The following is a 26,301-nucleotide window of genomic DNA, read 5'->3' as shown; positions in this document are numbered from 1 at the left end:
ACCATGTGCACGGTTTCTATTCGGAAATGAGGAAGCCGCAAGAAGCAATTGACTGATTTGAGGTCCAGAATAGGTCTCCATTCTCCTGAGCCGTCTAAGGGCATGATGACGTATAAGGAGCATCTGCCTAAGCGCGATTCATTTTCCTGAATGGGCTATACCGCTCAGATGTCCAAGAGATGCTGCAGGGTAGTGCGGACCTTTGACTCCTTTTCCAGCCAACCTGCCGGAGAGTCCAGAAACAATTCTGGAGGCAGGCAAAAGAAGTCTATCTTGTGCCCCTCCCGAATGATGTGCAGCACCCATTCATCAGAAGATATGCAAGTCCAGTCCTGGTAAAACTGAGAAAGCCAGCCCCTGGTATGAGGGAGTCCCACCTGACTTCTGGGGTCATTGGGGCCTTTTAAGGGCAGCAGCTGCATGGGATCTGAATGCCTAAAGACATCTTGAATTGGGTATATTATAACGGGGATGGTATCCCTGGGAATATCATTGGGCAGAAGAGCCCGAGGATCCCTAATGAAACCTGCAGGAAGGACAAAGAGTACTACAGTCCCTTCCCAAAGTCTGGTGAAACTTTTTCACAGGGAGAGACCTAGGGCGCCGATCAGCAATACTGGCCAGGAGGTCATCTAGACCTTTGCCAGAAAGAAGCTGACCCTTGAAAGGAAGTCCACTTAAAGTGGCCTTGGAGGCAGAATCCCTAGAGTCCAAAGAGTCCAGCATGCCGACACCACGTAAACTGAGACCTTACGCTAAACTCTAATGAGATCATAAAGAGAGTCCGCTACAAAATCCACACCTTCCATTATCAGGTGGGTACAGGTATCCTCCTCCACAGAAGGTACACAGTGCAATCGAGTAACAAGCACACACCTTGATACTTGAAGAAGCCACCTTAGAAAGCTTTTTCAAGATATTGTGCCCGCTGCAATCTGGGGAGTCTTTAAGCATTACACCCCCATTGCTAGGGAGGGACGTGCACTGCCTAACCTGCACCACGGAGGAATCCACCTTGGGCTGCTCAAAACTGAAGAACATCAGGAGCCAGTAGATAAAGCTTAGCCATGGCTTTAGAGAGTTGGAAAGAGCTGTCTGGAGTATCCCACTGCTCAATCACCAGACCGATAAGCTGCTGGTGGGATGAAAAAAGAAGGACAGCACATTAGAATGATCCATGACTGAACACTGAGACGTAGAAGGCTGAGAGTCCAAGTTAAACTCTTTCAGGGCATCAACAAAGAAATGGTAGACAGAGGTAGACCAAAAAAGTCTGTGGGTGGTGGGGTTCTCACCCAAATCTGGATACTCCAATGTATCGCGCTGAAAGGTATCAACAGCATCCAAAAGAGACACAGTGTCAGGAGACAGGATAGACATAATATCCGTGTGACAACTAGTGCAGTCGAGATCTGTTGCAGCCGAATGAGAGGGGTCTCACACAGGGACCTACGGCACCGGAATGACCAGCATTGAGAAAGGTGATGCACCGGCCGGCTGCATCAAATGAGCTGTGTCCAAAGAATACAATCTACAAATGAGCCAAATGAATTCTGGGGAAAATTCAAACTTCGTGGTCACTGCTGAGTCCAGCTGAGGCACCTGCGCCGAGTCCCCAGACTCGAAACGCAGGCTTTTGATGCAAGTGTCCAGAACAGCCAATGGGTGAGACTTTTTGCCCAAAACACAAACTCAGGCTGGCTCCTCAGCCCAGGAGGACACAGAGGAAGCAAAAACTGAAGATCCCACCCCTCCCACAGTATGAACACTGTTCTGGTGCCAACTCAGCATAATCCATACATGCAGTCGACATATTAAGGGCTGAAGAGTCCATCCCAATCAATTCGCAACAAAATCAAGGTGTTTTGAGGCAGAAATCAAGCTTTGAAAAAAGAGCGATTAAAATCCAAGATGGCTATCACCAGAAAATTCATGCCAAAAATAAAGAAAATCCGAAAATAAAAAATAGCGATTTGGAGTTTCGGAAAGTGGAAGACCTGAACCCTACCCTCAAAAACTCTGAAAAATGAGTTTTACAGACCACCCCCCAAAGCTCCCATAAGAAATAACAGAGGTGTACTTACAGTCTGTGAAGTGCTTGCCTATCAGCTTTGTTACACTGCCTCTTAATGGAGGAAAGGATTTTCTGACTCAGAAACTGCTCCAAATGACCAAACTTGAAAATCTTCGGACTGCCAGTCGGGGGTAGGAAAAGCATCCTGCACCCTGAAACTCAGAGGACACATACAGCCTGTATTTAAACTCCTGACAGGGTCAGAGGGGGCAAGCAAGCTCCCAGGGGAATGGGCTCCAAGTCTGAGAAGGGTGGCATACAGCAGGCTGGCTCCACAGGTCAACTGAAGTTTCTCCATGAAGCAGCATTCCAGATCCACGGGACTGTGTCCTTTCCTCTGGCAGAGGACACTGCACAATGTCTCACACCACTGAAGCCACAGAAAAAAATGAACTTTAAGTGAAAAAATAAGAAAAAGATGCAGAACAGATCAAAAGACTTCTGCACAGATTGCTTGCAGAAATTGAAAGCTATAGGGGGCTCTTTCTCTCTCTAGAGTAGGATGAGTACATGCTCGGAAAAGTGCTTGGATTTCCGCAGCTCCCAGATTGCGGGAAGGGATTTAACACCTAGAGTATGGAATCTGGAAGGGACATAACAGAAAATATAGTTAATCCAGCAGCCCACAAAGCCAGCAGGTCAGTGGATATTGGAGCATAACTGCAGGTGGGCCTCAGGTCACTTTCTTTATGGATCAGCAGCAGCGATTCCCATACATTGCCTGCTGCTATCCTGGAAGCCTCCCTTCTTCACGTCTCACCCAGGCAGTTGTAACAGAGGGTGCTGGATGAGGCAGAAGGGAGGTATCTGGGTTAGTGGCAGGCAGCATGTAGGAATCACTGCTGCTGACCCATGAAGAGAGTGATGCAGAAGCCCAGCCTGTCCCCCTCCTCTCTAGCAAGAGAGTTGTGGGTGAAGTAAGATGAGGGAGGGAAGAGGACATGTTGATTAGGTAGGATAGAGGGGCGAGATAAAGCAAAGGGATGGTGGGAGGCCAGAAATGGGTAAATTTTGTGGATGTGGATGGGGAATGGTCAAGAGAGAGAAAAAAATGTTGGATATGGGGCTCGAGGGGAGGGAGAGATGGTGCATGGGGGAGAGCAAGAAATATGATGGTGGAGGGGAGGAAGAGAAAGATGTTGCATGGAAGGAGTGGGAAGAGAGATACTGGACCAAGGGCACAAGGAAGAGAAGGAGAGATGTTGGTCATGAGTGTGGGTGGGAGGAAGAGAGATATACAAAGGAGTTGGAGAGGGGATAAAAAGGGAGATCCAGAAGCAGAAGGGAGTATCCAGAGCTATAATGAGAGTAAAAGAAGAGAGGGAGAATGCTGGACAAGGGGGGAGAGGGCAGGAAGGAAGAAAGAAGAGACAGAGAGATGAAAGACTTTGAGGACAGAGAGAGGAAAAAGAAGGAGCAGATAGTGAGCTAGAAAGGTGGAGGGAGGAAGAACTGGGAATGGTGAAACTACGTGGGAGAGGCCAGGAGGGGTTGATGAGGAAATGAATGAGAGGATAGTGATTACAGAGGGTAGAAATATAGTAATGAGGAGTAGATTAAAGTTGAAAGGGTCTAGAGGGCTGGGGAAGAGTGAGATGGGCAATGGAAGAACTAGTGGGTGAGGGAAATTTTATAGGTAGCTGAAAAGTAAAATAGAGGAGAAGGGTGAGTAGCCCGTGGCTTGTCTTGATCACCACTCTTGCAACCGAAGTACAGCTCAAATACTTTCTTAACAAGTTAAATCATGGTGCGTCTTTGAGACTTAAGCGTGTACTCACCACAAATGTAGCAGAATGTATCACAGCAGTTGCAACATCAGCAAGACATTTCTGCTGCCAGAAATCGTCATATAGCAATTAATAATTAACTGGCTTACTAATTAAGTTACTTACATAGACAATACTATGCCTTGAAGCATCAAAATACACCCTAACTGACAGACAAGTAATGAAGATTAACTGCTTTTACATAGCCTTTTCAGGCAGTATCCATGAAGCCTATGTACAAGCATGCCCAGACTGCATCATTTCCATGGGCATTATGCAACTAGCCCTGAATGTACACCTAGACAGCAAGGTATAATGTGAGCAATAGGCCTATATTAATAATTAGGCTAAGAATTAATTGCATTAGCCTGAAAGTATAGCAAGAAATTATAAAAATGTACTTTTTTGTTAAAACATATGTGATACGTAATTTTAAACATGATTTTCGTCTATGAGGCAAACTTGGTTCTTTTTGTTGCATAGAGCTTTTGGACCCCAGTTCGTTTGCAAAAGTTAGATAGATCTAAGTCTAATAAATGCTGGCATTGTAATCTGGAAGTAGGGACATTGGATCATTTACTTTTTTACTGTCCCTGTATTAAATTATTTTGGAATTCAATTTGGACACAGGTTAACCGTTTACTTGAAAACCATGTTGCTTTGTCTTAAGATACTATTCTGTTTGGCATGGCTATGAGGAAAAAAAGTCAAATTTCATCTTATAATAACAAACTTCTATTAATAATGACAGGGGTGGCAATTCAGCACATTACGGCTAATTGGAAAAATTATACAAATCTTAATTATTCTTTTTGGTGGAATTCACTGTCACATTTTTAAAATGGAAAGAGCAATTGCTGTACAGAAAGGTAATTATAACAACTTTATAAAGATCTGGGAGCCATTAGAGAATTATTGTAATGAATGAACATCATTTTCCTTTCTGATGGATACATGTACAGTGGTGCCTCACACAACGAACTTAATTGGTTCCAGGAGCAAGTTTGTTATGTGAAACGTTCGTTATGTGAAACGCGTTTTCCCATAGGAATACATGTAAAAAAAAATAATTCGTTCTGCAGCATAAAATATGCTAAGATGACATAAAAAAGATAAATTTTTTGTTATTATTTTTATTTAGATACATCTAAAAACATACATCTCCCTGTCCTTTTACTTCCACTATCTTCCTATCCCATCTCTATTCCCTTTTGTCCCTCTCCCCATGATCAATCATCTCACCACCTCTCTCTGCCCTCACCCTCAGGGTTCAAGATTGCTTCCACTCTTTTTCCTGTTGTTCTCTCTGCCTGTCACCCTATGATTTAGCATCCCTTCTGCCCTTGTCCAATATTTCCCCTTCTCTCCCTCCCTCTCATCCCCTGCTCCAACATGTGCTTTCAGCGGCCTTCTCCCCCCTTAAGCGTCTTTTCTTCTCCACTCCACCTTTCCTCCCTCCCTGCCTCCACCTTTGTGGCGCTTTTGCACCCGACCGACAACAGAACAGGCCCGGTTGGACAAATCTCCCTGTCCTGTAGCCGCGAATCTAAATTACCTTCTTACAGCAGCTGGATTATTGAAGCTGCTGTAAGAGGTAATTTAGATTCGCGGCTACAGGGCAGGGAGGTTTGTCGGCCGGGCCTGTTGTCGGTCGATCGGGGGACCTGACCAGCTGTGCACATTCTTCGGGGCGGACCGCCCCCTCCCCCCTCTTTCGCTCGCCATTGCCTTCTTCCTACCTGCCCTGCCGCAGCCGCACACAGCCGAACGGAAGTCTTCCTGATGTCAGCGCTGACGTCGGAGGAAGGGAGGGCTTTGCTTAAGCCCTCCCTCCGACGTCAGCGCTGACATCGGGAAGATTTCCGTTCGGCTGTGTGCTGCGACAGGGCAGGTAAGGAGAAGGAGACTACCCTCGCGGCTCGACCAACCCCGCTGCGATCCAACCCCGCAGGAACCCCGGACTTCGTTGTGTGAAACGAAGTCCGTTGTACGAATCAAGACATAAAGTTCGTTGTGCGCAGCGTTCGCTGTGCGAGGCGTTCGTTGTGCGAGGCACCACTGTATTTTATTGGGAGGAGGGGGGAAATTGGATGATTAATATTTTTATTTAATGATTGGATTTCTGTTGAAGAATTGTTGGGTGGGGGGAAAGGGTTATAATTTCTACTTTAATGGATTATATGTATAAGAATGTCAAGTGCTGTATATTTTATTAGTAATGTAATGTTTTAATATTAATCACTTGTTTGTCAGTTTTAAAATGAATAAAGAATTAAAAATAAATAAATAAATAAACATGATTTTCGTAATCAGCAGCCAAAAATCTGTAAGATACATCTGAAATTGTTGAAGAAGCAAAAGCTTTGTTGTCCAGTGAAATTGGAAGACTGGGCATCCAAATGGAGGATTACATTTAATGTGGATAAATGCAAAGTAATGCACATTGGGAACAATAATCCAAATCATAGTAACTGGATGCTAGGGTCCACCATAGTGGTCAGTGCTCAAGAAAAATATCTAGTTGTAATTGTAGACAATACACTGAAACCTTCCACCAATGTATGGTGGTGGCCAAAAAAGCAAACAAGATGCTAGGAATTATTAGAAAAGGGATGGTAAGTATGACTGAGAATATTATGCCTCTGTATCTCGCTGCATGGTGCGACCTCACCTTGAGTTTGAGTTCAATTCTGGTCACAGTATCTCAAAAAAAATATAGCTGGATTAGAAAAGGTTCAAAGAAGAGTGACCAAGATGATAAAGGGGATGGAATGGAACTCCTCTTGTATGAGAAAAGGCTAAAGAAGTTAGGACTTTTCAGTTTGGAAGAGAGATAGCTGAGGGGAGATACAATTGAAGTCTACAAAATCCTGAGTGGTGTAGAACAGCTACAAGTGAATTGATTTTTTACTCCATCAAAAATTACAAAGACTAGGGGGACACTAGATGAAGTTATAGGGAAATACTTTTATAACCAAAAGGAGGAATTCTTTTTATACTCAGAGAATAGTTAAGCTCTGAAGTCTGGAACGTGTTGCCAGAGGATGTGGTAACTGGAATTAAAGTAGCAAGGTTTAGACAAGTTCCTGGAGGAAAAGTCCATAATCTGCTATTGAGACAGACAAAGGGGAATGTTGCTACTGTTTGGGTTTTTGCCAGCTACTTGTGACCACCAAGTAGCTGGCAAAATCCCAATTCCAGAGCTAAATTGTGTGTTCAGTGAAAAAATAATTCTCCTATTTATTTTATGACATATACCCTAAACTTTATACTTTTTTTCCCAAATGTATTTATACTTTATGGAAATAAGTAAAATCAGCCAATAGAAAAACCAGAGCAATGAAAGTGACAATAGCAAAATATATACTGTAGGATACTATCCCCCTCCCCCCTGCCCCGCCAAAAAAAAAACCCCTGAGGACAGCAGCAAGAGAACCCAATACAGAATATAACTAAACAATATAGTCACTGAGATCCAGCACATCAGATCAAATAGGAATCCCACGTCTTATAGAAAAAAAACCAAGATGCCCTGATTTGAGCACCATCTGTTTTGACATCAAACAAATGTAGCCTAATTTAACAAATATGTGTTCAATCGGTGGCTCTGTGGACTGTTTCCACCATCTATTCAATAAAAGCTTGGCCGCCACAAACATATGCATGGGAAATGTATGTGCTTATTTAGGAACTCCAGGATGTCTCACATGAAACAGACAATAATCCATTTGCAAAGGATATGATAAATTCAAAATAGTATTCAAATGAATGAACAAGGAGGACCAAAATAGTTGCACACTGGGACAATCCCACCAAATTTGAAAGAAGGTCCCCTGTGAACCACAGTATCACCAATAAAGCTTAGAACTATGTGGAAACATCTTGAAGAAGTAAGCCAGGGTAAGATACCACTGATAGAAAATCTTATAGCCATTTTCCATTAAGGAAGCTGATATAGAAACTTTAAATAGATGCTTAAAAGTGTGGGACCAATGGTTCGCAAGGACTCTAGAGCCCATCTGCCTCTCCCAGCGAGATGTATACCACAGTACAGGATTAGTTTGCACTAATAAGGCTTGATAAAGCTTACTGATACCTTCACCTCTCTGCCCCTGTAAATGGCCTTTTCCATCAACATTTCTGATAGTTCCAATTCCTCCCAACCTTTACACTTTATAAAATTTCATAATTGATTATACTGAAAAAGGTCTTGAGATACAATACCCATATTCATTAACAAGACTGTAAAAGACTGTAATCTATCTAGGGCAGGGGTGTCAAAGCCCCTCCTCGAGGGCCGCAATCCAGTCGGATTTTCAGGATTTCCCCAATGAATATGCATGAGATCTATTAGCATACGATGAAAACAGTGCATGCAAATAGATCTCATGCATATTCATTGGGGAAATCCTGAAATCCCGACTGGATTGCGGCCCTTGAGGAGGGACTTTGACACCCCTGATCTGGGGAGAGCCAGGCGAGGCCCATATGAGAATACTTTCTAACATCTGCTGTTCCATGTGAAGCCAATGCTTATATATCCTGCACCCATTCTGCAATAATACTTAGCTGGGCAGCCCAATGATAAGAGCGCAAAATGGGGAACACCCTGAAGCCTTGCCTGATAAAGCACTGATCTATAGGGGTTTTCTTCCATTTGAACAGAAAAATCTTTCTATTCAATAAATAAAAGAAATGTTTTAGAATATCTATGGGCAGTGACATAAATAAATACAAAACTTTAGGCAAAATCACCATTTTTACAGTATTTATTCACCCCAGCCAAAATATACTCACACCTTCTCTTCTGTCCAAATCGCCTAGCACCTCCTGAAGTTTACAAGGGAAATTACAGGTGTATAACTCCTTAACTGATCTGGCTAAATCAATACCAAGGTATCTAATGAATTTATCTGTTCACTGAAAAGGGACTTTAAGTGTTGCACCTAAGATTCTGGCAGATTAATATTTAAAATTTCTGATTTACTCAGGTTTATCCAGAATCCTGACCCTGAACCATAACTAATCAAAAGATCAGATAAGATGGAGAGACAATTGAGATTGCTCAACATCAATAAGATATCATCAGCAAACAATAAGATACTGAGTCCCTAATATCAATAATCCCAGTAGAGGCCCGAATGAGATGTGCCAGAGGTTCAATAAGTGCAAATAAAATGGGACAACCCTGCCCAGTACCTCAAAATAATTCAAAAGGTTGAGTATACTGGCCAATGATCTTTAATGACGCTAAAGGGTATATATGAGAGAGAGAGAGAGACTGACTAAATCCAATACAGAAAATAATAATTTTATTCTTGTATACTGCCCAACCAAAAAGTTCTGGCTAGTTCACATTAAAAGGACTGTACAATTAGTGAATAAATATGCATATTTCAAGAAAATACAACAATAACGTCAATTTACAAATTCATCAAACAAAAAGGCCCCGAGATGCCAATGTGCCAGTGCATTGCTAACATAAATGACCACTGAACCCTATCACAAGCTTTCTCTGTATCGAGGTATAAAATTAAAGAAGAGATATGCCGAGTATGTGCTATCTCTATAAGTTGTAACGTGTGCCTTATATTATCAAAAGTAGTCCTGCTGACTAAAAGCCTCATCTGGTCAGGATGCACAACTGCTGGTAATATCTTTTGAAGTCTAGTAGCCAATATCTTAGCATAAATCTTGTAATCAATACCCAATAAAGATATAGGACAATAAGATCTGCAAAATCTTGAATCTTGCCCCGGCTTAAGCAAAAGAGTAACTGTTGTCTGTCGCCAGGAATGCAGCAATTCTGTCTTCTCATCCACACTGTTGTATACCCTGACCAGAAGAGGAACCAGTCACTTACTAAAGCTTTTATAAACCGACCCGTAAACCCATCCACGTGGAGGAGTTAAATTATTTAATTATAATATTGAAATCAAATCATATGTATTATTGTATTAATAATTAAGATGAGGATGGGAGTAAATGATTGTTTAATGTAATAATTGTATAGTTATTAGTGCATTTTATGCAGTATTTATGATTTACCAATTGTATTGCACTATCAAAGTTTGAAAATCACTATTAATTAGAGTAATTGTTTTGCAGAATGGGAATTATAACAATTTTGAAAAGATCTGGGGTCCATTGGCAAATTATTGTAATGATTAGACATCATTTTTTCCACTGATAGTATATTTATACATAGTGGGGTGGGGAATGGTATAAATTTCTTTTTAAAGGTTAATTATTAAATAAGTTTATAATATTTATATGATATTTTTGATTTAAATATTTAAGGGAAGGGTGGGTGGGGAGGGATTAATTTATATATTTAGGATGATATTAGTAAGAAATTCAAGTGATGTGTTTATTTTTTATGATGTAATATTGTGTACTTGTTGTAAGATGATAAAATGAATAAAGAATTGGAAAAAAAAAAAAGTTTGAAAATCAATAAAGATTTAAGCACAAAACACATTAACGCACAATAAATGGAATTTACTTTAGTAAATCCTGCCCTTAATTTATAAATCTAGAATGAGACAGGGAATAATATGTCATCTTTTTTCAATAAAGTACAGTCAGTGGTATTATGACAAACTCAATCAGTGTTACATGAACTGCACTGGGAGCCCATTTAATAGAGGTTCTATGTTTAAGGTTTGTGTTTTGATTTTTAAAACACTACAAAGTAAAGCATGGGACCTAGGTATCTGAAGGATAAAATGATACACTATCTGTTCATGTTTTACATTCTCAGGATGCCTGTATGTCCATTCAGTTAAGGCAGCATGACTGGTAGTGATCAGGAAGGCTTGTCAGTTGTTAGTTAATCACTTCCAGAGGTCTTGAGAAAGAAACATGATCTTAGAGTTTTCATAAGCAGTTGAAGGTCTAACTGTTTATACAGGTTATTAATTTGTATTATGTTTTGGGGTTGCTATTGAAAAAATTCTGGGTAAAGCACTTACCTCACAGACTAAAACAGCTGTAGTGGTTTTACCAACACCTGGTGGACCGGACAACAATGCAGCTTTCAAACCAAAACCATCATCCTTGCCCCCATGTTTATTGAATTTCCCTGTAAAAACAAGAAACGAACCATAAATATTACAGTACAATTTAAAAAGTTGCTTACCTATAGGTGTCTTCCATAGAAGGCAAGACTGCTCAGACACACAATTAGGTGACTTCATTGCATGGCCCATGGATGGAAAAGCTTTCCCAGAGCTCAGAATTGTGTGTAAAGCTCTAAACATGGGCATCCCTTCCTGCATACACAGTCTCTTTAGTTCTCTTAGATAGTCTGATAGCTAGAGAAGGAAAACAGTGCTCAGTGATCAATCCTGCTGCCAACAGAAAACATTTGTTACAGGACTGGATGAGACACACAACCGAATGATTTCCAAACTCAGGGTCTAGTTAATGTGCCATTGTGCAGGCACAGTACAAAGAGAAACACTGAGGGCTGGTCCAAACAGTAATGAGAAGTAAAGGTATGAAACAAGGACCAAATGGTTGTTTTGCATACACTGTCCAACAAAGTATACTTCAAGAGACCTATGGGAGCTGATTTGAAGAGATTTGAGTTTACTGATTAGAGGAATACCAGCATATCTAGAATCCAACAAACCATTCACTGAAATGAATGGGCTGTTGGGTCAAAAGAGATCAACAACTCTGCTGGTTTTCAAATAGATTTCATTCTTTTAAGATAGTAAAAGAGAATCACATGCAGCATAGTGCAGTGTTCTTCAGTGCAAGGCCTGGGGACCAGTGGCAGCCCCAGAGACCTCTGAAGCAACTGCCAACATCTTTCTGGGCTTTTCCCCGATACTCTGCTTCTCTATCCAAGCTCAGGACAGAAAAAGGAAAGTGGATTTTTTTTGGGGGGAGAGGGGGATGTAGAGTCACATGCTTGAAAAACAAGGCATTTATAATAGACAAAAAAAAAGAATGTATTTGGAAATGCTCAGAACCTTGAGGATATTGCCCAAATGAAGTTTGAAGGTGAGTAGGTAGTGATGAACATCACTGACATGCACTGGTCCGCAGTGTCATAGCCCCACTTGAGAAGATAACTGGCAGCTCTCCTTCAGCTCATTAAAATCCTCCATAACACTGGAAAATGTAATGGATCAATTTAACAAAATGAACAGTAGCAAATCACCTACATCAGATGGTATACATCCAAGAGTGCTGATAGAATTGAAAAATGATCTTCCAGAGCTATTGTTAGTAATTTGTAATTTTTCTCTAAAATTCAGCATAGTACCAGAGGATTGGAGGATGGCCAACATGATGCTGATTTTTAAAAAGGGTTCCAGAGGTGATCCAGGAAATTAAAGACCAGTGAGTCTGACGTCAGTGCTGGGCAAATTAGTAGAGACTATTATAAAGTACAAAATAACAGAACATATACATAAGCATGGATTAATGAGGGAAAGCCAACATGGATTTTAGTCAAGGGAAATCTTGCCTCACTAATCTACTGCGTTTCTTTGAAGAGGGTGAATGAATATGTAGATAAAGGTGAGCTGGCTGATACCGTGTATTTGGATTTTCAAAATGCAGTTAATGAAAGACTTCTGAGGAAATTAGAGAATCATGGAATAGGAAGTAATGTCCTATCATGGATTAAGAACTAGTTGAAATACAGAAAACAGAGAGTAGGTTTAAATGGTCAATATTCTCAATGGAGAAGGGTAAATAGTGGGGTTCCATAAGGATCTCTGCTGGGACCGCTGCTTTTTATCATATTTATCAATGATCTAGAGATGGGAATAACCAGTGAGATAATTACATTTGCTGATGACACAAAGTTATTCAACGTTGTTAAATTGCAAGAGGATTGTGAACAATTGCAAGAGGACCTTGTGAGACTGGGAAACTGGGAATCAAAATGGCAGATGGCATTTAATGTGACCAAGTGCAAAGTGATGCATGTGGGAAAGAGGAACATGAACTATAGCTATGTGATGCAGAGTTCTACATTAGGAGTCACTGCCTAGGAAAAGGATCTAGGTGTCATCGTTGAGGATATGTTGAAACCCTCGGCTCAATGTGCAGCGGCAGTGGTAGCTAAGAAAGTAAATAGAATGTTAGGAATTATAAGGAAAGGAATGGAAAACAAAGATGAAAATGTTATAATGCCCTTGTATGATAGAGGTCTATAAAATACTGAGTGGAAAGGATAGATGAGAACTGCTTGTTTACTCTTTCCAAAAATACTAGGACTACGGGGCATGCGACGAAGCGTAGATTTAAAACAGACCAGAGAAACTATTTCTTCACACAACATGTAATTAAACTCTGGAATTTGTTGCCGGAGAATGTGGTGAAATCAGTTAGCTAAGGAGAGTTTAAAAAAGGTTTAGATAATTTCCTAAAAGAGAAGTCCATGGGCCATTATTGAGATGATTGCAACACATGCAGCTAAATTGGACCCCTCCATCACCAACCTACTGACAGCATCAACTGACCTCAAGGCTTTCCGCAAAGAAATCAAGACCCTACTATTCAAGAAATTCACCCAAACGTCCTAATCCCTTCCTTTTCCCCTCTCTCCCCCTCTTAGAATCTACTCATCAAAATTGCTTTAGACCTTACGCCTTAATTGTAATTTGTATTTCTCTTCCTGGAAATGTCCAGTTATCGTTCTGATGTAATCCGCTTAGAACTGAAAGGTACAGGCGGAATATAAGCCAGTAATGTAATGTAATGTAATGTAATGATTTGAGGAAATCCACTGCTTATTCCTAGGATAAGCAGCATAAAATCTGTTTAACTGCTTGGGATCTGGGTTGGCCACTGTTGGAAACAGGATGCTGGGCTTGATGGACCTTCAGTCTGTCCCAGTATGGCAAACCTTATGTTCTTATGTATTCATAATGGTAAAGACCCAATATTGTATTCAGTAAGAAAATCTGTTGCTAATGCAGTGGGCCTAAAAAACTGTAATTAAAGTATGCCCAGAAACAAGAGGTAACAATATAATCACCAGCTGCCTTCTTATCATCAGACACATTGTTGCTGTGCCAATTCTTGAGCCAGCGTATCAGTTTATTAACACAGCTCTGATCTCCTTGCTGTCCTATTATTCCCTTGATGGACGTGGGTTTGTATTTATCCACCCAGAGCAAACACTCTGTCTTCCCATGGTTTGATGATGGAGTAAAACTTTCAGTGTCCAGTACATGCTGCTTCTCTTCAGGGTGTTTTGTTAATTCCAAATCATTTTCAAAGTTGGTGGTTTCTCTTTTCAATGCCCCTAACAAAGTTTTTTTGCTTTCAGCTTCCTTCTTTGTTGGAGTAACTTTTTTAACAGCCTGTACAGCCTTTTCAGGAGTTTTTGTCATTTTTCCTGTTGCCTTTAGACTCTGAATGAGAACAAGAAGAGGAAAAATTAATAAACTGAAATGCAGTTTTACCATTTTTTTCTTTATAAATAGAGATTAGATAATGTTATATCATAAGTGGGATCCTAATACGGTATTTCACCTTTGTTCTCCCCTCCAAACTCAGATCAATAATCCAAGGGGTGTATCCAAAGAAACCATTTAATTTGACAGCTCTTGAAAGCTCCCAGTTACATATGGTTGCCAGTGAACAATGAAAAAGAAGCATTTGTGGCTGCTAGAGCTATAATGTCTTCTTGCTGCTGCCTGCTTCCCTCTTAAGTTCAAACTGCCTGGGGCCAGTGAATTTTACATTGCCTATTTCCTTTTAGCAGTTGAAGGTGATCACAGAGGGGATGGAAAGGTGATGATGCCAAGCAATGGAAGGAAAATGAAGAAATATTGACAATGGTAATTACATTACAGATTTCTATTCCGCCATTACCTTGCGGTTCAAGGCAGATTACATAAGAAATTGTATGACATTAAGAAGAATTTAAGGAATAGTCTGAATATTTTCTAATTTGCTAAGGAGTAGATAGTATTTCAGGTGAGGTTTGGGACATGTTTGGTTGTGTTATATTTGATGGTTAGGAGTAAAGGAAAGGTGGTGGATTTTAGGCTGTTAAGGAACAGAAAGAGAAAATAATGATGCCAGGGAAAGAACATGGGGAAGAAGGGAAGAAATGGTGATAATGCTAGAGCTGGAGGGGGGGGGGGCAGTGGAGAAATGATAATGCTAGAGCTGGAGGGGGGCAGTGGAGAAATGATAATGCTAGAGCTGGAGGGGAAGGGAGCATGGAGAGAAAAAGTAATGGTATGTTAATTCACAAAATAGTTGGGAACTATTGCTCGAGTCTATAGGGCCTACAATATCTTGGCTGAGTAACTCACATAATGAAAACCAAAAGTGTCCAAATGTGATCCATTCCAGTTTGGGCAGGTGATTTAACAGTAACATACAAGGGCATTTGAATCACAGAGAACACATTTTTAAATGTGAGAGAAATAGCACAGACATCTAATAAAGTTGGATAAATAATTGTCAACTTATCTAGATACAGAATAAAGACCTATAATAACAGTTCTACAACATTGACAATATGCTCACATCATGAAAATTTAATACAATTTTGCAGTATAGCCAGACTCTGCTCAGCAGAGTTTAAGACGGTGTATCACAAACTGTGTGTGAGATTCTAGGTGTGACACCAGATGTTGGGGAGGAGGAGAGGTGCCAGCGTGGCGAGAGGCACATCCTGTAGGCAGTCAGCTGGCGCCGGTGCCTCTCTCCCTGGTGTCTCTCCTCTTCACAACTTTTCTTTTTCAGCACACACCCCTCCACACACTGGCGTCTCAGGGCCTCTGCACATGCATGGATGTCGACACTCATATGCGTGACATCATCAAGTCGACATTCACGCGCTTCTGGATGCCCTTGAGCTCAATTTAGTGTGCCACCAGCTCGCAAAGTTTGCAAGACACTGGTTTAAGGGCTAAAAAGGCATTTCTGGAGCTTATTGGGTCCTTTTACTACAGCCATGACAAAACTGGTCTTAGCGCGACCCTTAAATGGGTCTTTCTCACTTACTAAGGCCACTTGTGCTGCACCCAGAAATTGGCTGATTCTCCTGTTTCTGAAATTAATGGCCATTTAATGAACACAGCATGCAGTCATTAAAAATAATACTCCATGAGCACTTACCAGCACCCATTTTGTAGGCGGTAAGGGCCCATGTGCTAACTCCACGCTAATCAGTTACCACAGGGCAATATCCCATGTACTGAGCAGCACTGTCATGCTCTCTCTCTACTTCCAAGCACTCCCCCTTCCACAAAATAGAAAATATTTAGTGCATAGTGGGACGCCTCAGCGCTTCGCACGGTAGGCGTCTCTAGCTCGCTCGTTAGTGCTTACCACAGTTTAGTAAAAGGAACCCACAGACAGAAAACCTCTGGGTACCAGCAAGTATTAAACCAATTTGATTTAACTTTCACTTTTTTATTTCCCTTTAGGTTTTTTAGTAGTTCAGCATTACTTTAAAAAAATAATCAGATTTTATACAAACCTCAGCTTCTGCTAGGATTTCATATTTAGACTTTTTGCCTGGTGTAGTTCGAATCAAATTAAACAGGCCATCTTCATCAAGAATGGTTGTTCCTAAACTCTCTGCCTATAAAAATCCGAACAAAAAAATATTTTACTTAACACACATACTCTTCCAACCACCTATTACAATAATACAGTATAACACATAGTAACACTGTTCAGGTCAACAGTTAAGGATCTCTTGGTTCATCCAGTCTGCAGAACTGCCTCTTTCTCTCCTTGCAGACCCATTTTCATTTCTAGGTCATCACCCATCTTTGATCTTCCAACCAAACTCCAAACATGTTATGTCCTAAGCATGCTTGAATTTCTACTGATGGTTATTCCAGCCATGTATCATCATCTGAGTGCCCCAAAATCTCCTCTTACCATCCCTTCTTCTAGCTTCAAAGTCATGATCCATTGGCCTTAAGTTTCCTTTTTCTATTGAAAATGCTACTCCCGTGTACTGAAGCCTGTTAGATATCTATTCATTTTATGTCACTGCAACTTCTTTATTTTTAACATTAAAATTGTCAGGAGAGCCCATAAGAAATACAGAAAAAGAGATTGTTTTATTTATTTATTTTTCTATACCGTTCTCCTAGGGAAGCTCATAATGGTTTACATGAATTTATTTAGGTACTCGAGCATTTTCAAAGTCTATCCCAGCGGGCTCACAATTTTACCTAATGTACCTGGGACAATGGGGGGGGTTAAGTGTCTTGCCCAGGGTCTCAAGGAGCAGCATAGGTTTGAATCCACAACCTCAGGGTGCTGAGGCTGGAGCTTTAACCACTGCACCACACCCTCCTTACCTTGATAATATCTTTTCCAGTAAGGAAGGTGTGTCATTCTGGATAAGTGAGTTATGTTCCCATGGCCGTGAGCCATATGCAGAAGGAAGCCACTCCGGATTTTTTCTATGATCCTCCTGCTTCACAGGTATGTTCTTCTATTGTAAGAATTCATAATTTAAACATTTCTGCCTTCTGCTTGGTCCTCTCTCCATTAAGCCCACACTCCCCATTTATATTGATAGAGAAAAGGAATGATATAATTAGGATTTATTCATTCGTTGAATTTACTAGACAGCTATTAGAACATAGAATATCAAAAAGGTGATTTACAATAATAGTAAGAAGAAAATAAACAGAAAATAATTTACAATTATAGGGTCAGATGATGAAAGGGAGATAGTTCAGGACTCTACCTCCAGAATCTGAGCAAGACAGAGCTGGAGAAGTAAGATTGTAAAGCCTTTTTGAACAGGGGGAGATGACTTGGTGGAGATATAAGGGCATGGAGTTTCACAGAAAGGGATCAAAATAGGAAAAAGCAGAAGGGTGAGAAATATCGAGAGAAAGGTAAAATTGGGGGTAACAACAACAGGAGTGCCTGGGAGCAGTGGAGATTATGAAAACAGACATAGGGGATAGTAACATTGGGTAGGTAGGTGGATGATCCCAACAGAAAGCATTTTATGAGGTAAGGGGGTAATGTGATTAAAACAATGAGTACCAGTTAGTTAGGCCCTGATTCTCAAACCTCCGACACCACGGTATTAAATACCATGGTGTGAACGATTTTTCTTTATTGGGAGATGCTCACAGGGCTAGATTCACTAATCCTCCAATCCGTGTGCGATCCATTTCCGTATGCATGCAGGCCGACAAATTCACCAAAGGCCTGCATGCAAATGGAGACGATCGTTGGCATGCCCCCCAGCCAACTGCACGGATCGCTAAAGCCCTGACAGTAGTAACAGGAGAAACAGCCTTTTGTCACTGCTGTCAGGGTTTTTGCTGCCGTCTTTTTAAATTTATTTTTTCATCGGGCAGATATTTTGTGTGTTTTACACATGCAAAATATCTGCCCGATTAAAAAAAAAAAAATTAAACTTCCCCTCCCAATAAGTTCCCCAAATACCCCTCCATCCCCGAACCCCACAAAAAATTTGCCCCGCCGCCATTTAAAAACACCACCCCCAACTGGCCCAGCGCACCACCCACCCGACCGGCCCACCCCGGCTAGGCCAGGCCCGAACCGGCACTCCCTTATTTCAAAGTTGGGAGCAGGAGGGACTGAGCACCCCCCCTCCTCATGTGATGCGGCAGGCCAGGCCCGAGCCAATCGGGTGCGGTAGCCTGGTCGGGGGTGGGCTATGCCAGCAGGAAGGAGGCCTAAGGAGCCGGAGGGATTGAGCACCCCTCCTGCTCCCAACTTTTACGTGCCGGAGGGGGGTGTCGGGGTGGGCAGCCGCAACTTTTATTTATTTTTTTTAACTTTTTCCTTTGCGTGGGTTGGCTCTCCTGCTCCCCCCTTCCAGGCGATCTTGCCACCCAACCTATCCTGCTCTCTGCCACCTTCCGTGCAGTGCAAGCCCATGGTTTTAAAGTGGGGCTGCACTGCGGTGTGCAGCCCCGCTTTAAACCCGTGGGCTCCCACTGCACGGAAGGCGGCAGAGAGTAGGAGCTCGGGGCAGAAAGCAGGGCTAGAAGATCAGGACGAGGAGGCAGGAGGCACGGGGCAGAGCAGGGCTGGAAGATCGGGGCAAGCAGGCAGGATACAGAGCAGGGCTGGAAGATCAGGGCGAGCAAGCAGGAGGCACGGGGCAGAGCAGGGCTTCAATGGAACTGGAGAGTTGGAAAGACGTTTTTGACTGGTCTCCAGCAGTCGCTTCTTGAGTTGATCGGCCAGCCTAGTCGGATCGGGAAATTTGTTTAGTGAATCGCGTCCCTACCTACTTTGTATGCAGTTCCCCTCATTTGCATGCACAGATCGGAATCAGATCGCAAAACAGGTTAGTGAATACTGCAGGAGGTAAATCGGGTCGCAAAGGGCTCGTAAACCGGTTGGTACACGATCAGTTTGCTTAGTGAATCTAGCCCACAGTTATGCCCAGATGCTCAAACCTCCGACACCATGGTATTAAATACTGTAGTGTGAACGAGTTTTCTTCAATGAGAGATGTTCAGTACAACAGCATGCATTTTTATATGCATGCTATTTGTGTGGAGCAGCCCTGGTAAAAGGGGAAGGAACTGTAACTGGTTCTTGCTCAGAAGAGCAATTGCTAGGCACAGCTCCCTTTCTTGCCTACAGTTGCTGTTCTCCTTCCATCTGCCAGCTGATGGCGGCTCCGTAACTGCAATCAGTGAGCCAGAAGGAAGAGTGGTGGATGGTGGTTCAGCTGATTTGCAGCTTCCCCTGTTGGCTCCGGAGCGGCAATCAGTTGATCCTTTTTTGGGGGGTTTTTGGGTTGGTTTTTTTTTTTTTTTAAAGAAGGGCACATTTAAAAAAAAAGGTCTGTCCACAGCTGAACCAGCAGCCCCTGCTCTTCCTACTGGCCCTAATTTTTTTTTTTTTTTAATGGGCACAACAACTACCAGCAGCTCCAGAGCTGCTGGAAAAATATGATCCTAAAAGGAAGGGTGGGGGCAGGACGTTCACTTTAGTGCATCACAAGGAGAGCTCATTTAAATACTAACGAGTTCTCCTTGTGATGCATTTGCATCATATTCTCGGTGGCTGCTACAAGGATCCTTTTGAACATCAAGGCCTAAATGAGCTGCAGACAATTCAGAGAGGGAGACTGATAGAGAACAAAATGGGCATCAACACGTAACAAAGCGTTTTTTTTACTTAAGAACATAAGAATAGCCTTACTCCCTGGAGGCATCTTTTTACTTAAAATTCCCATGTAAATGTCTAGTTAAGTTGCATGATACGGAATTTGTGTTCTGGGATCCAACTCAGTTGCAACAATTTCTGCTGGCTAGAGAAATGAAATAATTACTGTTTACCTATAACAGATACTAGAGGAATAGATGTAATTTTGCCTGAGATATGTTTTGATTGAATCTGGGTCTATTTTATGGGCTCATATTTCACTCAATTGTTTACCTACTAGTTTTCTGGAATTTTAGTGTGGTACCTCATTGAAGTGGGCTTGAAAGGAAATATTGAAATGAAGTGTTTTCCTTTATGCTATTTTAACAACCTCCTTTTTTCTTTACTCATTATGCTTGTAATGTAATGATTGGAAAACTTATAAATAAAAAAAAAAAGAAAAAAGAATAGCCTTACTGGTCAGATCAATGGTCCTTCAAAAAGCTCAGTAGATCATTCTCACGGTGGCCAATCCAGGTCACTAGTACCTGGCCAAAACCGAAAGAGTAGCAACATTCCATGCTACCAATCCAGGGCAAACAGAGGCTTCCCCTATGTCTTAATAACAGACTATGCATTTTTCCTCCAGGAATTTGTCTAAACTTTTCTTAAAACCAGCTACACTATCCGCCTTTATCACAACTTTAGCCCCTAGCCAGTGAAATCAACTTCCACATGAGATTCGTACAGAATTAAATCATACAATGTTTAAAAACTTATTGAAAATATATTTTTTCCAAGAGGCTTTTGTCGTTAACTCTACCCCAGATGAACATATTCATTAATTAGAAGGGCGAATGGGAAAATACCTTTTTTTTAGCATGTGAGTAAGTATGATTTTGTCTTGAATGAGTTTGAATTGAAGTCTTTTCTTTTTACAAGTCTTTTTACAAGTCTTTTTACAAGTCTTTTTACAAGTCTTTTCTTTATTATCGGAGTTCTTTATTTTATTTCAGTTTATTTTGTTATATTTAAATTATTTTAATATGTAATACACATTTGTATATAATCCGCTTGTCAGCCTAGAGGCCTATGGGAAATTATATCAATCTGACCTTGGCATGGGAAGGCAGATAGACCCTTCGTGCAGGGAGACTGTGTTAAGTATCCCTGATATGTTTTAAGTTTCCCTGATTGAATCATGACTAGCTAAAAGGTGTTAATGTCTGATTAAGAGGGTTCTTAGGACAATGGTGCACAGATCAAGCCAGAGACTTAATCCCATCACCATGCTTGCAGATGTCACACTCTCCTTTGTCAATTAAATTGACCATTGTCTCAAACAGTTTGCAAGTTCTAAACAGAAAGATACTGAGAGATACAATATTTTCTCTAGTCAGAATAAGATTCCAAGGTATAAAAGCCTGCTCTCTGCTCTATCAATATGTCTCTTTTTCTATCAAGCTATCAGGAGAGGGGTCTTGGCCCTCTCTCTCTCTTTCTATCTAGCTATCTCTTGGCTTGGCACTCTGGTTCTCTCTTGAGCTCTCTCTATCTCTCTGTCTATCCTTCTCTTTATCTATGGAACACGAAACATCACCCCATCCCCCTTTCACTCTCTCTCTGCCTTTCCCTGAAACTTCACACTTCCTTCTGGACTCTGTAAGGCAGCAAGACTGCTTTGCTCTCTGCTTAAGTGTAATGCTCTCTGCTTAATTGTAATGCTTATAAATATTACTTTTCTGTAAGACTATTTCTATAATATATACTCTTTATGCAAACACCTCTGGCTATGCCTTCTTTATTCTACTTTCTGGTGAGTCATCGGTGAGGGAACTGAACCTGGGACCAGCGTTTGTCAGGACGCCTTTCACTTAACCCCTCCAACCTAACATTGTGGGGGTGCGACCATTCTTACATTTTATTAAACTGACAACGCTGAGAACTTGTGAAAGGTAAAACGGAATATCAAATTTTAATAAACATAATCCAATCTGGAAATAACAGAGTGAAGGCCAAGGATTTAAGCTAGGCAGTCAAAAAATAATAAAGCAAATTCTGGATAGAGCAAAGGAGGAAGTTTTCGCTATTGTTTGAACAAAAGTAAAGAATCTAAGATGATTCAAAGCAAATTGTAAAAAAGGTAAGGGAATACCAGAAAGAGTAGGTGAGACCATAAAACCAGAAAGGAAAAGGTGTCATGAACGATGGAATCCACAGTAAAAGAGAATCTAAATATATCATTCATGCAGATGCAGATTTCTCACACTTCTAAACCCATGCTTAAAAAGTGTGTTGCATACAGGTGCATTAGCTATTCTGCTGCCTTAGAGCTTAAATCTAAATATCCAGGATGATATTTGGTGCTCTTGCGGTTGTTTGCCTCCATCCCCCCTCTTTCCTATCCCCCTTTTCCCTTCTCTATTCCCTTTGATTCTGTTCAGTCTATTCTTTGTATGAATGATAATATCCTATTAAGATGTTGTAATTCTTTTCCTCATTTATGTTTTTATTTTGTGCACCACCTTGGTCTGCCCGTGCAGTTAAAGGCAACATAGTAAATTGGAAATAAATAAATAAAATATTGTCCTTGAGGGAGTTGAATGTAAAGTGACTATTCAAAGTCACAAGGATTTGAACCCTGGCTTCCTTAGTTCTTAGATCACAGCTTTAAGCATTACGAATATTGTAGGATGCTCTTCAATTACAAAAAGAACGTACACTTGTCCCTCCATATTCGTGGTTTTAACAACTGTGGTTTCAATTATTCACGGTTTTTAGCTTGCTGGCTCCTCCCCACAAATTACGTCAGCTTTCATAGAGAAATCGCCGATTCCGAGCTTTTACAGTGAAAATCGCTGATTCCCAGCACTTTCTTCACTGTGTTTTGCCTCTCCTTCAGGAACAGGACAGGTCTCCCACCATGTTCACGATGGTTTTTAAAAGAAAATAGCGAATAATATATGAAAAAGTTATTTGCGGTTTTTCTGTTTGCAGTTCTCTTAATCCCCTATCACAGAGAATACGAAGGGAGAAGTATATAGTAAAATTAGGACACCCCATGAAATATTCAGTTCTTTCTTAAGAAATGTTCATATATCAATGTCAAATCTTTTTTTTTAATTATCTCTGGAAAAGAAAGTGATGTAATTGAAGGTAAACAACAAAAATTTTCCTTGATTTTCTCATGAAACAAAAGATATCCACAAAAATGTGTATTTTAACTGAGGAATAAATTAGGAGACCCGCACATATCCTCCCCCTTAAAGTGGCTCAAATCACACACAAGTGTATCACATCAGGTCATGTGATTAGAACAATGTTACCCAGCATTTTGAAGGAAGTTTGCCCTACTTAAACCTCAGACATTTAGCTCATGACTGCTGCAGAGAGTGAACACCACGGTGAAAACAAAACAGCTGCCTTCAGAAAGAAGATTGTAGCAGCTTATAAGTATGGTAAGGGATTTAAAAAGATCTCAAAAGAATTTGACATTAGCTATTCCATGGTCCGGAAAATAGTGTACAAGTGGAGGACTTTCCAAACAACTGCTAACATGCCTAGGTCTAGCCAACCAAGCAAGCTGACCCCCAGAGCAGACCACAAGATGCTAAAAGAAGTCTCCAAAAACCCTAAAATGTCATCACAAAACCTACAGCAGGCTCTTTCTATTGTTGATGTGAAAGTGCATGCCTCTACAATCAGAAAAAGACTGCACAAATTTAACTTGTATGGGAGGTGTGCAAAGAGGAAACATCAAGGCCAAACAGAAGTTTGCCAGAGAGAACGTAGATAAACACCAGGACTTCTGGAATAGTGTTCTATGGACAGATGAGTCTAAAATTGAATTATTTGGACATGTAAAGAGGACATGTTTGACGTACACCAAATACAGCATTCCAGGAAAAGAACCTCATACCAATTGTGAAGTGAGGTGGAAGTGTCATGGTTTGGGGATGCTTTGCTGCAGCAGGGCCTGGCTAGCTCACCATCATAGAATCCACCATGAATCAGAGAGTGCTTGAGGAACATGTGAGACCATCTGTATGAAAATTAAAGCTGAAGTGGAACTAGACCCTGCAACACGACAATGACCCAAAGCATACCAGTAAATCCACCAAGGACTGGCTGAAAACTAAGAAATGGAGAGTTCTGGAGTGGCCAAGTCAAAGCCCTGATCTTAATCCCATTGAGATGCTGTGGGGTGATTTGAAATGGGCTGTACATGCAAGAAACCCCTCAAACATCTCACAGCTGTAAGAATTCTGAATTGAGGAGTAGGCCAAACATTCCTCAAACCAATGTCAGAAACGGGTAAATGGCTACAAGAAGCATCTCACTGCAGTTATTTCAGCCAAAGAGGGTAACACTAGCTACGTTGAGAAATGTAAAGTACTACACATGGGAAGCAGAAACCCGAGGTACAGCTATACGATGGCAGGGATGTTATTAAAGGAGAGTACCCAGGAAAGGGACTTGGGGATAATGGTGGACATGACAATGAAACCGACGGCACAGTGTGCAGCGGCCGCTAAGAGAGCGAATAGAATACTAGGTGTAATCAAGAAGGGCATTACTACCAGAGCGATAGAAGTTATCCTGCCGTTGTATCATGCGATGATGCGTCCGCATCTGGAGTACTGCGTCCAATATTGGTCGCTGTATCTTAATAAGGATATGGCGTTACTCGAGAGGGTTCAGAGGAGAGCGACACATCTGATAAAAGGTATGGAAAACCTTTCATACGCTGAGAGACTGGAAAAACTGGGACTCTTTTCCCTTGAGAAGAGGAGACTTAGAGGGGATATGATAGAGACTTACAAGATTATGAAGGGCATAGAGAGAGTAGAGAGGGACAGATTCTTCAAACTTTCGAAAAATAAAAGAACAAAAGGGCATTCGGAAAAGTTGAAAGGGTCAGATTCAAAACAAATGCTAGGAAGTTCTTCTTTACCCAACGTGTGGTGGACACCTGGAATGCACTTCCAGAGGACGTAATAGGGCAGCGTACAGTACTGGGGTTCAAGAAAGGATTGGACAATTTCCTGCTGGAAAAGGGGATAGAGGGGTATAGATAGAAGATTACTGTACAGGTCCTGGACCTGTTGGGCCGCCATGTGTGCGGTCTGCTGGGCCGATGAACCTCAGGTCTGACCCAGTGGAGGCACTGCTTATGTTTTTATGTTCTTATTAGGGTATAGGGTGTCCTAATTAATTCCTCAGTTAGAATACACATTTTTGTTGATATCTTTTGTTTCATGGAAAATTTTTGTTTTTTTACCTGCAATTACATCACTTTCTTTTCCAGAGATAAATTTAAAAAAAAGATTTGACATCCATGTGTGAACATTTCTTAAGAAAGAATTGAATATTTCATAGGGTGTCCTAATTCTTTCACATGACTATAAGTTAAACCATGCTGAATAAGTCTTAAGTTCCATTGAGCCCAGCATCCTGTCAGGCAGTGGCTACTTCAGGTCATAAATATCTGGCAAATCCCAAAAGTAAATCTTTCTTATAGTTCATTTCCAGAGACAGGCTGAGTGGCACGGATTTGACCACATTGGCTGCTTAAAGGGTGGATTTTTCCTGAAACAGTCTGCTTGTGCTGAGAAATGATGTTCTTGGTAGACAATTTGGTGGATGTTGACACCAGCTCAGAGTGTAACCAAGATGGATGATTTGAAGAACCCACCAGTCAGAGTTTACAAGGGGCCACCTTTGATGGTAAAATTCAGGCTCCCTCCCGCCAGTAGATCATTGGAACAGTTACTTTTATAGCAGCTATAAGAACATAAGAATTGCCATACTGGGTCAGACTGAAGGTCCATCAAGCCCAGCATCCTATTTCCAACAGTGGCCGACCCGGTTCCCAAGTACCTAGTTAGATCCCAAGCAGTAAAACAGGATTTTATGCTGCTTATCCTAGGAATAAGCCGTGGATTTCTCCAAGCCATCTCAATAATGGCCTATAGACTTCTCTTTTGGGAAATTATCCAAACCTTTTTTAAACCCTGCTAAACTACCGGATTTCACCACATTTTCCAGCAATGAATTCCAGAGTTTAATTACACATTGTGTGAAGAAATATTTTCTCCATTCTGTTATAAATTTACTACTTAGTAGCTTCATCGCATGCCCCCTAGTACTAGTATTTTTTAAAGGAATAAACAAGCGATTCATACCTACCCTTTCCACTCCAATCAGAATTTTATAGACCTCATTCACATCTACTCTTTCCACTCCACTCAGTATTTTATAGACTTACTAGTCTTTAAGCCCGTTACATTAACGGGTGCTAGAATAGATGTGTCTGTCTTTCTTTCTTTTTTTTCTCTCTCTCTCCTTGGACGCTTTCTG

General features: G+C 41.2%; 1 protein-coding gene across 7 annotated transcripts in view; it reads right to left on the bottom strand.

Moving 5' to 3' along the window:
* RFC1 (replication factor C subunit 1) overlaps positions 1-26,301 on the bottom strand; it is a 363,193-nt gene that overhangs the window by 91,254 nt on the left and 245,638 nt on the right. For all 7 annotated transcript variants that reach the window (XM_033947362.1, XM_033947360.1, XM_033947358.1 and 4 more), the window contains 3 exons: positions 16,310-16,414; positions 13,844-14,222; positions 10,815-10,924 (listed from right to left, as the gene is read on the bottom strand). In XM_033947362.1, coding sequence (XP_033803253.1) covers positions 10,815-10,924; positions 13,844-14,222; positions 16,310-16,414 — 594 coding nt within the window. The remainder of the gene's footprint in view (positions 1-10,814; positions 10,925-13,843; positions 14,223-16,309; positions 16,415-26,301) is intronic.

Source organism: Geotrypetes seraphini, chromosome 1 (genome assembly GCF_902459505.1).
Source record: "Geotrypetes seraphini chromosome 1, aGeoSer1.1, whole genome shotgun sequence".
NCBI classification, from domain to species: domain Eukaryota; kingdom Metazoa; phylum Chordata; class Amphibia; order Gymnophiona; family Dermophiidae; genus Geotrypetes; species Geotrypetes seraphini.
Note: the sequence above shows the minus strand (reverse complement) of the source record. Positions and strands in the feature narration are given on the sequence as shown.